A 14,633-nucleotide genomic window follows, 5' to 3' on the forward strand; every position below is an offset into this window, starting at 1 on the left:
TCAATTAGTATAGTCAGACAGTGAGAAAGAAGGGAGGAAGACAAAAGAGAGGAAATTATAGCCCAGTTAGCCTAACTTGGGAAAGTGTTGGAGTACATTATTAAGGACGAGGTTTCAGGGTACTAAGAGACAAATAATAAAATGTCAAGATCAGCATGGTTTCTGTAAAGGCAAATATTGCATGAAAAATCTGTTAGAATTTTTTGAGGAACTAAGAAGCACGGTGGACAAAGAAGACAGTGGATGTCATTTACTCAAATTTTCAGAAGGCATTCGATAAGGTATTACAAGAAAGATATTGGCATGGATAGAGGAATGGCTGACAAGCGGGAGGCAGTGAGTGGGAATACAAGGGGCATTTTCTGGTTGGCTGCCTATGACTAGTGGTGATCCTCAGGGGTCAGTTTTGGGACCACTGCTTTTCACATTGTCAAAGACTTACTGGAATGACTGGCTTTGCGGCAAGGTTTGCGGATGATACGAAGATAGATGGAGGGGTAGATAGTGCTGAGGAAGCAATGCAATTGCAGCAGGACTCTGACAAATTGGAAGAATGGGCAAACGAGTGACAGATGAAATACAGTGTTGGGAAATGTATGATCCTGCATTTTGGTAAAAGGAGCAATAGTGCAGACTGTTATTTTTTTTGGGGAGAAAATTCAAACATCAGAGGTACAAAGGGGCTTAGGAGTTCCCATGCAAGCCTCCCAGAAGGTTAATTTACAGGTTGAGTCTATGGTAAAGAAGACAAATGCAATGTTGGCACTCATTTCAAGGGGAACAGAGTATAAGAACAAGTAGATAATGCTGAGCCTTAATAAGACCCTGGTCAGTCCGCCCTTGGAGTATTGTCAATTTTTGGGCCCCTTATCTCAGAAAGAATGCATTCCCGCGAGAGAGAGTCCAAAGCAGGTCCACGAGGATGATTCTGGGGATAAAGGGGTCAACATATGAAGAGCATTTGGCAGCTTTGGGTCTGTACTCACTGGAATTTAGAAGAATATGTGCGGATCACATTGAAACCTATCAGATGTTGAAAGGACTAGATAAGGTGGATGTGGAGAGGGGCAACCTTTCAGAACAGAAGTAAGGAGGAATGTTTTCGGGCAAAGAGTGGTGAATCTCTGGAAGGCGCTGCCGCAGACAACGTGGAGGCCAAGTCCACGGGTACATTTGAAGGGGAAGTTGATAGATTCCTGATAGATCAGGGCATCGAGGGACATGGTGAGAGGGCGGGTGTATGGGGTTGAGAAGGACCCGGGATCAGACATGATGCCGTGGCAGAGCGGACTCGATGGGGTGAATGGCCTAGTTCTGCTCCCATGTCTTATGGTTTTATGGACAGGCTGCCCAACGACAAGTGCAAACACAAGGGATCCCACAGATGCTGGGAATCCAGAGCAACATCTACAGAATACTGAGTGAGGAGAATACACAGTCGTGGCTTTGGGCCGAGACATCAACAGTAAAAGAATGTTATGCTGGGGTGAAGTTGTGCACTGTGGCGGATGATAGCTGAAAACAGGTTTGTGGGGAGGTGGGTGGGGAAGGTGATAGGTGGAAAAGGCAAAGGACAGAAGAAGATGGAAGCTGATAGGAGAGGAGAGGGGCCGTGTGACAAAGTGAAGGAGGAGGAGCTGCAGATGGAAGTGATGGACAGTCGAGGAGAAGAGAGCACATGATAGAAGATCCATAATTGGGAATAGTTAAAAAGAGAGAAGGGACGGAGAAGAAATGGCTAGAGGTTAGAGAAGTGAATTTTCTATCATCGGGTTAGAGGCTACACAGTCAAAATATGAGGCGTTGCTCCCAAAACCTGAGCGTGGCCTCGTCGTGGCAGTAGAGGAGGCCTTGGTCCGAGTTTCTCATGCTGGCTTCTCATCCCTTCCTTTCCAGTCCTGATGGAGAGTCTTGGCCCCGAACGTCGTTTGTTAATTTCCCTCCATAGATCCTGCAGGACCTGCTGAGTTCATCCAGAATTTTGCCATGTTGCTCATGAAGCAGTGCCTGTTGACTCTACCTGATCACAAACTGTCTTTCCCAGTGAAGATTAATCCTGCCTCTCTCATCAGTTTCTAATAATCACCCAGCCAGTGAGGTTAGTCACGAGGCATATAATCACCCGTCTTATATCTGCTGTTCTTGAATAAAAGTAAAACAAAATAAATACAGGGGTTTTCTGTTTTTCAGTAACAGAATGACTGGCTAATGAAGGTTTATCTGTTAAACGGTTAAGTTGAAATAGGTAGTGCAAAAATAAAACAAAAAAAAAATGCAGTGAGGTAGTTTATGGGTTCAATATCCGTTTAGAAATCGGATGGCAGAGGAAAAGAAGCTGTTCCTGAATTGCTGAATCTGTGCCTTCTGACTTCTGCACCTCCTTCCTGATGGTGGAAATGAAAACAGGTCATGCCCTGGGTGATGGAGTTATGGATACTGACTTCCTAAGGCACCGCTTCTTAAAGATGTCTGAGATACTACAGAGGCTCGTGCCCATGATGGAGATGATTAAGTTTTAGAAGTTTCTGCAACTTACTTCGATCTTGTGCAGTAGCCCGCTCATCTCCACCAGCCACACACCCCTCGCCCCATTCTAGATGGTGTTGCAGTCAATCAGAATGCTACATGGCACTTGGTGAAAGTTTTCGAGTTTCTTAGAAGATAATGGAGATACTGAAGATAATGCCTGATTAATGTCTTTCCTCGTGTCAAATAGCAGCCCAGTTTATGTTACATCAGGCACTCAGGTACATCTAATCTGTCCAATATTGCCTTGTTTGAAGAACCTTCTGAGGCATCGTCCCTTGGTTTTCCAGTGACGGCCTCCCAGATCAATAATGCAATCTTGCATTCCCCACAATTATCAAGCTTGAAACTTCCTTACTGGTAAGTCTGTAGAAAGTTGGATATTGAACATGGGAACTGATCACATTAAACCTGTATTGATCATTCCCCACTCTGCTACAACTAGTGAATTCAGAGTTTTATTAGTTTTCATTTCCTGTTTTCCTGCTGATGACTCGATCCAAGGATTGCAGAACGAGTGACGAGCCCGTTCAGTGACTGTACCTTGGCTGCTGAGACGTCCCATGACTGGGCAGTGGCTTTGCTCATGTGCTATGTCAGTACACTCCTCAATATATTTGTTTTTGTTATTTATAGGAAGTCACTGAACTTGTGCTGAAGCGAAACCGGCCAGAAGGATCAAATGTATTCTTCACCCTGGTGATGGGGAAGGGTTCCCGAGCCCAGAAGGTGATGTGGGAAGCATTTGTGAAAATGCAAAACAAGTTACCGAAGTTGGACAGAATATTGAAGGAAATCCAGGAGCTCGGTATAGTAAAACAACACATTGAACACAAAGTGACAATAAAAACCATTGTAACTGGAACAATATGATTCAATTTTAATTTATTGATTTAAACAGGGGCTGATATACCAGAATACATGAACATCAGCGAAGGGTTAACCGAATTACCACCTCAGTTAAAAGGTAAGAGGTTCCACTTTCTGACACCGCTGACTTGCCAGAATCAGTGTGAGCCAGAGCTGTTGCTTCCCAAGTTTGCACAGTCTGGGAGACAGGGAAAAAAAAATGTTTGATTTGAAGGGAGTGATCACGGAATTCACACCCAATCGCTCACCTGTTGCAGTTTAAACTTTTAATCATCGAATCTATGACAAATTTTGAAAATGTGACAATGAATTATATTAATTGATCCATCTATTTAGCGCCATTGGGCCTTGAACGCTTAGCGCATTCTGTGACACCTGTAGACCAGTGTTCAGATTCTGATGAACTGCTGAGTCTCATTAACTCTTACAGTGGTTCTGATATTAGATTAGATTCTGAAGACACGCAGTCCTCTTTTATTGTCATTTAGTAATGCATGCATTTAAGAAATGATACAATGTTTCCTCTGGTGTGATATCACAAAACACAGGACAGACCAAGACTGAAAAAACTAACAAATCCACATAATTATAACATATAGTTACAACACCATAACTTGATGAAGAAATCCATCAGCACAGTAAAAAGTTTGAAGTCTCTCAAATGTCCCACACCTCACGCAGACGGGAGAAGGAAGAAGAACTCTCCCTGCCATGCCCAACCACAGTCCGAATCTGAGCCATCTGAAAACTTAGGGACTCTGATCAGCTCTTCGACACTGAATACTGAGCGACATCTCTGTCCGAACGATTCGATCTCAATCTTGGTCGCCAACAGCAAGCAAAGCTGGGGATTTTGAGGCCTTCCCTCCAGAAGATTCCCTACCGCGTAGTAACGACAGCAGCAAACGGGCGTTTCAGAAATTTCTCCAGGTGTTCCTCTGTGCCTTCACGTCTGTCTCCATTGTTATGTACGCGTAACTGGGTTGCCAAACCAGCAGAAATGGATTACTCAGTTGCAGTCTGGATTACTAGAACTAAGAAAGTTTTATTAAAGAAACAAGCAACACAGTAATCGAAAGGATAATAAATGCAACAGTTCAGCAATGATAAACACACATGTGCACAGAATTAAGATAACAGCATCAATCAAGCTCTATCGTTGTCTAGGGGTAAATGACCAATTTCAAAGTGACACAAAAGTCCAGTTCGATTTAATAGTTCAGTTCGCAGTAATCGTTGCCATGGCGATGGACAACGTGGGGGGAGAGAGAGAGAGAACGGGAACGACTGATCATTCAGAAACGGCTTCCACTCACAGACCGGCGATATTTGCTCTCAAGCAGATTTCGGGCAGGTCCTTGGTGATGTCACCTGAGGTCACCGACTGTGACCCCTCCTCCAGATGCGGTCAATCCTCTGCAGTGAACCCGGCACCCAAGCAAGGGCGGACACACACCGGGTTCCCGCTGATCGTACCTTTCCACCCTGTGCATTGTCTGGTACTTCCCACCGACTCGTGAGAGGAACACTGCTTCCAGGGTCTCGTTACCTCGGGTGTCGTGTGTGTCCTGCCTTAGCGAACCTGTCCCTTTTTATCCCCCTGCTGGAGCATCACCTGTCCATCACTTCAAACAGTTCAGGGTTCAAAGGGGGAGCCGCTCCAGACAGCTCTCTCTCTCCCGTCCCTTCATTACACATCTCCAGATGCGGTTTCATTGTGTTCCTTATCTCTCTCTTGAAGACAGGTGGCAGACTAACTGCTGATCACACAGGACAGCTAACATCCATGTGTATTCTTGTCACACCATGAAATCAGAATTGTCCACAGCCCCTATTTAACGGATAAGATATCATTTTTCACTGCTCTCTCTCCTCCCACTGATGTATTGCGAAACCCCCAGACACGCTACACACGTGACACCATCTTGATTGAGCTCAAGAGCCATGAGATGCAGTAATGTTGGGTCTCTTTAAAACTCTGACTGGACCACACGTGGAAGGTTGTGTTCAGTTCTCGTTGCCTCCTTATAGGGTAGATGTGGAAACTTTAAAGAAAGTTCAAAGGAGATTTGCCAGGATACTGCCCATATTAGATTACACATCCTAGAGCAATCTAGAACTTCCCTCTTTTGAGTGGAGGAGGATGACAGGCAACTTCATACAGGTGTATAAGGTGATAAGAGACACAGGTAGAACCTACAGCCATCACCTTTCCTCCCCGGGTCGCAATGGCTAATACCAGAGAATATACATTTACTGTGATTGGGGGAATGTGCAGGAATCTGTTTTGTGGAAACAGATTTCCAGATTCGGCAAGAATGTATGAGCAGCATTCTTCATCAATGATAGCACGTGGGCTGAGCTTCCCTGTGAGCAGGTAGTATAAGGTTGTCCCCCTGCAAGGCAACAGTACGTATAGACATAATTACGATCGATACTCGGATCAGGGCTCGATCTGTGCTTGAGCACGTTGGCAGTCTTGTTAGGCAGTGTCTCCATCACAAAGGTCATATCTATCGGTTCCCAGGACAGGCTGGCTGTATCACACTGGGGAATAGTCATAGTCATAGTCATACTTTATTGATCCCGGGGGAAATTGGTTTTCATTGCAGTTGCACCATAAATAATTAAATAGTAATAAAACCACAAATAATTAAATAGTAATATGTAAATTAAGCAAGGAAATAAGTTTAGGACCAGCCTATTGGCTCAGGGTTTCTGACCCTCCAAGGGAGGAGTTGTAAGTTTGATGGCCACAGGCAGGAATGACTTCCTATGACGCTCTGTGCTGCATCTCGGTGGAATGAGTCTCTGGCTGAATGTACTCCTGTGCCCACCCAGTACATTATGTAGTGGATGGGAGACATTGACCAAGATGGAATGCAACTTTGACAACATCCTCTTTTCAGACACCACCATGAGAGAGTCCAGTTCCATCCCCACAACATCACTGGCCTTATGAATGAGTTTGTTGATTCTATTGGTGTCTGCTACCCTCAGCCTGCTGCCCCAGCACACAACAGCAAACATGATCACACTGGCCACCACAAACTTGTAGAACATCCTCAGCATCGTCCGACGGATGTTAAAGGACCTCAGTCTCCTCAGGAAATAGAGATGGCTCTGAACCTTCTTGTAGACAGCCTCAGTGTTCTTAGACCATTCCAGTTTATTGTCAATTCGTATCCCCAGGTATTTGTAATCCTCCACCATGTCCACACTGACCCCCTGGATGGAAACAAGGGTCACCAGTGCCTTAGCTCTCTTCAGGTCTACCACCAGCTCTTTAGCCTTAGAGTAGAGGCTTTCCACCGCTGCTTGCCACCCGGGCAATAGGATACGGCCTAGGTTAGAGGGAGTTAACTCCAGGGAGAGTTCAGACAAACGTGGCTTGTTTTCTCTGGATTGGTGTGGTCAGAGGGCGGAAACAGACAGAGGTTTATAAGTCACTGATAGATAGAGTTGACAGCCAGTACTTGTTTGAAATGCGTAATGCCAGAGGGCATGTGTTTAAGGTGAGAGGGGGATGCTCTGAAGGAGATGTGTCGGGACAGAGAGTGACGGGCACCTGGAGTGTGCAGCCAGGGTGGTGGTGGACGGAGACACTTAAGGGACTGTAAACACAAAGGGAAGGGAGGAATATGGAGCCTGCAGGCAGAAGGGACTGAGGTTAATTTAATATTGTGGTTGCCCATTCTTTCCAACCTCATTTTCCTCTGCAATTGAAGATATTCAGATTTTCTAAGGGCTTCATAAGGACAGTGACCTGAAAGGTTAATTCTGCTTTCTTCTACACATGCGGTGACTGTTTTGATAAGTTCTTCCAGTAGCTATTTTAACTTGACAAAACATCGCCTGTCAATATGAAGATAGTACAGATTCTGACATTGCTCATATGGCTGGACAGCATCTACAGAGGGAAATGAACAGTCGACATGTCAGGCTGAGACCCTTAACATGTGGATTTTCAAACTTTATCCTCAAAATAAAGTACCTGGAAATGAAAGGGTCTTGAGTTGGTCAACACAGGCAGTTGCAGTGGAGTATTCGAGATATGTTCACCTTCACAGCTGACAGCTCTGTGAAGACTTGATTTTATTTATTTTATTTTTTTGCATATTGGTTACAGGCCAAACAGCTGTGTCTTGGTGGATTTTCACTTTCGATGGTAACAACCACAGCACTTTAGAGTTAACTGTTGAAATTCTAGTGATTTGAATTTTGCATGTATCGCTATTAAGTTGAGAATCTAACTGTGTCAATTTTCTTTCTGTTCCCATGGAAGATGTTCATGAGAAACACAAGAAGACACTGCAGGAAGAAACTGAAAAGCTCAGAGTGAACACGATTCTGTTGAGGGAGAAGGTTAAGGTTTTCAAGCTGGTTGATCGATACGCTGAGCTGACGGTCATTTCTTCTGTTCGAGGACGGAGGTTTGTGGAACACGAGCTGCTGGCAAGAGGCCGAGACCATGAGGAGTGGAGAATGAAGCATCTTCGGGGAGAGTTGGAAAAAATCCATGCTGATCAGTTGCTTCAAAGCAGCTTTTCCCATAACATAACTTACTGGCAGCGAATAAAGAGATTCTTAGGATTTGACTCTGTGAATCCAACATCAGTGAACAGAGTGAAACCTGGGAATTCAGCAGCAGTGGCCGGAGTCCCGGGCATCGGGAAAACAACAATGATACAGAAGATTGTTTATGACTGGGCCACGGGGAAAATATACCAACACTACCATTTTGTGTTCAGTTTCAAATTCAGGGATCTAAACACCATTAACCGTGATATAAGCCTGACGGAACTGATTCTGCAACAGTATCCTTACTTTGAGAATAGTCTGGAAGAACCCGGAGGGATTGCTGTTTATATTTGATGGTTTGGATGAACTAAAGGATAGAATTGATTTTACTGAGAGTCGGAGAGACACAGAACCTCAGCAATGCTGTGCAGACCCAGAATTCCGGTGCCATGTGTCGGACATTGTGTACAATTTAATCCAGCACAAACTGCTCCCAGGGTGTTCAGTGCTGGTGACCACCCGCCCCACTGCGTTACATTCATTGGAAAAGGCGGAGATTAGTGTCTGGGCTGAAATCCTGGGATTTGTTGGTGAGGAACGGAAGGATTATTTCTATAGGCATTTTGAAGATGAGACGGTGGCAGCAGCTGTTTTCAAACACGTGAAGGAGAACGAGATCCTGTACACCATGAGCTACAACCCCTCCTACTGCTGGATCCTCGCTCTAGCACTGGGCCCCTTCTTTACAAAAGGAGACAAGGACCCGCAGCAAGTTCCCAAGACCATCACCCAACTATATTCCTACTACGTTTACAACATCCTGAAAAACCACGGCCGTGAGATTGAGAACCTTCATGATGTGTTACTCAGGGTTGGTCAGATGGCCTTCACAGGAGTGTCTGAGAGGAAGATTGTGTTTACAGATGGAGATTTGATCAAGTACAAACTGCAACCTTCCCAGTTCCTGTCCGGGTTCCTGATGGAGCTTTTGGAGAGAGAGGATTCTGCCCGGTGTGTGGTGTACACATTCCCACACCTCACCATCCAAGAGTTTGTAGCTGCAGTCGCACAATACCTGACCTCAGACCTCAAGGATACTGTGAAGATCCTCGCTGAAGCCTGCTGCATGACAGATGGGCGGTTTGAGGTATTTCTCCGTTTTGTTGCTGGTCTCTCCTCGGGGTCAGCCTGGCGCTGGAAGGAGGTTCTGGGTCCATTTCCTGTCGATGCAGCCTGCCAGGTGATTGACTTTGTGAAGGGGGAGTTCAAACGTCGGAGTGGAAACACAGAGAACGAAGCCGATAAAAGGAGCCTCCTGAACACATTGCACTACCTGTTTGAGTCTCAGAATCGTGTGCTAGCTCAGGAAGCACTAGGGTCTGTGGAAAAACTTTCACTTAGTGGACTGCGACTGACCCCAATTGACTGTGCGGTCCTGTCTCATGTCATCGGACTCTGTGATACAATAAAACACCTCGACCTGGATCATTGCTACATTCAGTGTGAAGGACTCCAACGGCTGGCACCCAGTCTCTACAAATGCCAAGAGTTGGGGTAATTCTAAATATTTAGATTTTCTATCAGTGAAAATTAAAGATTTAATGTTAAATGTATTTAGCCAAATAAATAGCCCTGTGTCACTGTTTGCTCGCTTTACCGATGACTAAATATCTTAAATTTGTCACTGACTGATGATTAGCAGACTAACAGTATCGTATCCCTTCTGGAGAACGGCAGCGACTATCATCATGTGTTGCACAGGGAGCAGCCACATCCCCATTTATTGCCAAAGATCAGAGCACAGCTCTGTTGTCAGTGCGCGATCTGAGCTTCTTGTAAGTGACCAGATGTTAGCTTAACACAATAATGACACAGCCCTTTCCACTTTTCAGTCGTCTGCATCCCTTCACCCATTTGCAGCCTCTTCCTTCTCTGGGCCAGGCAGTCAAAGACTCAGTCACAACAGCCACCATCTTCATTGTCCAGTCGGTGATACATAGACGTTTATAGCAGCCAGCAAACAGTTACAATATACCGGCTGCAGCAGTTATCCTGAGACTAGAGACGTAACTGGACCAATTTTGTGGCCACCCTCACACCACATTTCAACTACTGAGCTGGAGAGTGGTATGATCTGTTTGCTGTCTATGGCTCTGCTTGAGACAGAGTCTACAAAAGTTTTTCAAGAATGGTTGGGTTTGAAATGAAAACTGACTGTTATAAATGAAGGGAATTGGTACTTTGAAAAATTGCATCTCCACCAAAATTCTGCCTGTCTGGAAAAGTTCCTTGAAGGGCTTCCCAGCTGCAGTTCGTGCTGATCTGAGATAGTACAGGAATATTGCACATGTCAGATCGAGTTTATGTTTAATTTTATGGAATGTGGCCCTTCCTCTGTGAATCTGGGATTTAATGTGCATCATAAATTATGCAGGTTTGACAAATATGAACTAAATTATAACAACAAAATAATACAGAAAGCAAAACTGGACAGAGATAAGTTTAGAAAGAGCAACAAAACACAGACCTTGAAAACAAGTGGGATGTAACATATTGGGATTAATTCTTAATGTGAGAATAATTTAGCTGAAAACTTCTTCACTACTTAATGTTTACTTGAAATATCAGAATGGCAAAATGTGTCAGGTCATGGGTCTGAGCCAGTTTGAGTCTCACAACTCTCTCTTTTCCTTCAGATTGACAAACAATGAATTGGGTGAGGGTGATTCAGCAATGAACCTAATCTCTGTAGCTCTGAGGGAGCAGGATTGTAAAATACAAAAACTGCGGTAAGAACCATACTATGAGAAGTCTGATTCTCTGATTATATCTAGAACAGAACACAGTTATGAACAATTAACAATTAACGTAACTACTGGTAAAATCTGGTGATTTATATTGAGTTGTTTCTTCTGAGGTCTCAGTCTCCCTTTTTTTCCTTTGATTATGGGACACCAGATTGGGCAATAATTGTATCACAGCCTCTCAGACTGCAATCCTCGCCTCTGCTCTCATTAAAAACCGCTCAGTGACGGAGCTCGATATGAAGGACAACAGATTGGGAGATACAGGTGTAAAAAAGCTGTTCGGAGTTCTAAATAACTCGGAATGTAAAATACAAAAATTGGGGTAAGTAGTGGAGAGTGACAGATATTGTTCTAATCTCAGTTGTACAACGTTAGTGTTATTATCAGGAACACAGATTGAATGGTGTACTAATTTTCTCTCTGGCTCTCCCTCTCTCTCTCTCTCTCTCTCTCACTGCCTCCCTCCCCCCTCTCCCCCCCTCGTCCCACCCCACCCTCTCTCTCCCCCTCATTTGCTCTCACTCTAATTCTTCTGGTCACAAGACTGAAGAACAATAGTTTTACAGCTTCTTGCGCCAAGAATCTTGCCTGCATTCTCAGAACAAACCACTCACTGATCAAACTGGAACTGGATAACAATAAACTGGAGGATTCAGGAGTCAAACTGCTCTCTGAGGCTCTGAGGACCCCATACTGTAAAATACAGGAACTGTGGTAAGTACCAAACTGAGAAATTGTACTTACAACTTAATGCCTAATGTTGTAGAATGTGTTTGGTACTTTTTGACCTCAGCTGGAATAATAATGACAAATTTGCATTGGGTTTCATTTGCTTCTTTTGAACTGCAGGTTATGTAGAATCGGTCTCACAGCTTCTGGCGCAGAGTATCTCGCCTCCGCTCTAGCTACTAGCCCGTCACTGGTGGATCTTGCCCTGGACTATAATAATCTGGGAGATTCAGGGGTGAAGCTGATATTTGGACCTTTGAACAGCCCAGAGTGTAAAATACAGAAACTACGGTAAGAGTCAGACTATGGAGAGGTCATATTTTACAACTACTATGTGTCTGAAATTTAATTACATTTAAGAGAGTGGATCATTGTTAGTATCAATAATGTTAAGTATACAATAAGAGATGAGGAGTATTATCAACAAACAGTGAATTGGAAGTGAAAACAGATCCTCCTCTTTCCATTTCCATCTGCGTCTCTGTCCCTCAGATTATGGGATGTCGCTCTCACAGATTCGTTCAGTGAGGATCTTGCTATCGCTCTCAAAACAAACTGCTCCCTGAAGCTTCTGTCACTGGGTGATAACAATATCGGAGATTCAGGGGTGAAACGTCTGTCTGAGGTGCTGGTGGAGCTCCAATGTAAACTACTGGAACTAGAGTAAGTATCAGTGTGACAAGGTATGTTCTTAACTGACTGTGAACATCTTTCTCAATGCGGTAAAAACGGCCCCAGGACGACGGACCTTCGTCATAAATTGGCACATTGATTACAGTGACCCAAGTGATGAGACATTCATCTCCAACGTCACCAAATATTGCTCAGATCCCAGCTGGAGTTCATGCAGCTCTGGTGATCGTGTGAAAGGAAGAATGTGACAGCGCTGCCGATGGTGCAGTGAAAGTTGACAGGATGTTGGTCTTCATTCAATATCTCGATCAGAAATGGTAACTATGCCTCCACAGATTCTACATGGCCATCTCAGTCCTCCAGCGATATGTGATTCTCTCCATATTCCAGAATCTACTGTCAAGTTGCCCTTGCTAGGGTATCTCCTGGAATGGGATATTTCTGTTATGAGAGTCTGGGGAGGCTCAGTCACTTTTCCCTGGACGGAGGAGGTTTAGAGTGGTTAATGAGATATTGAAAAGTAAGGTATAGATAAATACTACAAGACAGTTGTAGGATGGCAGAGTTTCATGGATAGAGATGGGGAATAGTTGCTGCGGTGATTTTCAACCAGAGAATGGTGCGTACCAGTACTTCACAGCTGGAGAGAGTTTTGGAAGCAGAGTCTTGACAAAGTGAGAAGAGACGCAGTCGTGGACAGAGTGGCCTGTTTCAATGCTGTATGGTGCCATGACCCAAGACTCACTAACTCTATCATCCATGTTAGTTTCAGTGAGAGTAAAAATAAAAACATACTCACGATTCATCTGACTCTTGTTCTTTGTCTTTGCGATCCCCAGTCTGCACAGTAACGGTCTGACCGATTCTTGCACAGAGTCCCTCTGCTTCGTTCTCAACAAAATGAGTTCACTGAAAATTTTGGACCTGGGAGGAAACTCATTCACAGACAAATCGACCGACTCGTTCCGCCGGCTGATACTGCGACGCAAGAGCTTGAGGAAAATCACGTGAGTACTATATTAATGTTTAATGCAATAAAACTTCACTGGGCTTTCCTGGAAATATTTGTTGCTGAATTAGCAAGACCACCGCCCTGCTAGTCAAACTGTATAACGTCCTCTGTATTCTTACATCTGTTTCAGGCTGAAGGGGAATCCATTCACTGCAGAGGGGCAAAATCAACTGATGTCATTGCGGGGAAACAGAAATGGACTTAGTGTTAAACTGTGATTCATTCAAATGTAGAGTACTATCTCCTGTGGAATAGTATTCATCGATTTCACAGTCACAACTCGGATTGAAACCCTAAACAACTGCAGCTCCGGATGAGCATGTGCCACTACACGTCATCAGGTGCCCCAGTGCTGTTTTGGGTGTCAGAGCTGTCTGGCCATTGATTAATCTTCTGCCAGATCCCTCAGTGTCTAACATCTGAGCTCCTTGGAAATGCAGACAGAACTCGCCCAAGGTCTGCTCCAGCTGTCCTGCCAAGAGATAGTGGGAATCCAAATCATTAATACTAGGTTTGAATTCATCTGGGCAAGCAGCTGTCCATTCAGACTGCAAACGTTATTCGTCAAATATCACTTTATTTTGTTGAGTTTTGGATTGATTGTGAAGAAAGCACGACAGCGCCTCTACTTTCCCGGGAGACTACGGAGGTTGGCATGTGCTCCAGTTGCACTGCCAAGAGATAGTGGGAATCTAAATTTTTAATGCCAGGTTTGAATTCATCAGGGCAAGTAGCTGCGCATTCAGACTGAGGCTACATCCACACTACGCTGGATAATTTTGAAAACAAAGCCTTTTCTCTTCGTTTTGACTCTCTGTCCACACTAAAACGGCATTTTCATCCCCCGAAAATGAAGATTTTCAGAAGCAGTCTTCAGAGTGAAGAAATCTGAAAATGCCTAATGTCTGTTTTGAGCTGAAATCCATCATCAACACTGGTATCCATTTTGAGAACAGTGGTGAGTACCTGATACGGCAGGCGTTATTAGTCTTTCCCTAATTGTGTGAGATTTTGCACACTTCTACTATCATTTTGGAAATGTTATGAGAAGCAATGAGACCACAATCCAAGTCATTTGTACCTTTCTTTCCAAATGACTTGAGTGTGCAACGCTTTTCAAATGCTTCTATCATCTTCCGGAACCGAGTAAAACCATCAGTAGCTTTTTCAGTGTGTCATTTATGGAAGTGTTGCTGCAATCTTGATGGTTTCGTTGTTTACAAATAAAGCACATGGGGCGTCGCTGATCTGACAGAAAGTTATAAAACAAAACTTCAGATACGTAACATTCCAAAGACGCACTTTTTGTAGTGTCTATTTCTTAGCAAGATTAGAATTCAAGGCTTCACCTCCTTTAAATCATAAGACCATAAGATATAGGAACAGAAGTGGGCCATCCAGCCCATCGAGTCTGCTCTGCCATTCCATCGTGGGCTGATCCAATCATTCCAGTCATCCCTGCTCCTCTACTTTCACCCCATACCCATAGATGCCCTGGCTAATCAAGAAACTATCAATCTCTGCCTTAAACACAA

At 44.2% G+C, this 14,633-nt stretch overlaps 1 protein-coding gene across 1 annotated transcript in view; it reads left to right on the forward strand.

Moving 5' to 3' along the window:
- Positions 1 to 14,633, forward strand: part of LOC140207028 (NACHT, LRR and PYD domains-containing protein 3-like) — a 35,692-nt gene that overhangs the window by 14,412 nt on the left and 6,647 nt on the right. Inside the window, 11 exon segments of the mRNA XM_072275347.1 lie at positions 3,163 to 3,334; positions 3,428 to 3,493; positions 7,682 to 8,231; positions 8,233 to 9,471; positions 10,614 to 10,706; positions 10,876 to 11,046; positions 11,268 to 11,438; positions 11,574 to 11,744; positions 11,946 to 12,116; positions 12,926 to 13,093; positions 13,229 to 14,056. Coding sequence (XP_072131448.1) covers positions 3,163 to 3,334; positions 3,428 to 3,493; positions 7,682 to 8,231; positions 8,233 to 9,471; positions 10,614 to 10,706; positions 10,876 to 11,046; positions 11,268 to 11,438; positions 11,574 to 11,744; positions 11,946 to 12,116; positions 12,926 to 13,093; positions 13,229 to 13,316 — 3,060 coding nt within the window. The 3' untranslated portion in view covers positions 13,317 to 14,056.

This window comes from Mobula birostris, chromosome 13 (genome assembly GCF_030028105.1).
Source record: "Mobula birostris isolate sMobBir1 chromosome 13, sMobBir1.hap1, whole genome shotgun sequence".
Classification (NCBI taxonomy): domain Eukaryota; kingdom Metazoa; phylum Chordata; class Chondrichthyes; order Myliobatiformes; family Myliobatidae; genus Mobula; species Mobula birostris.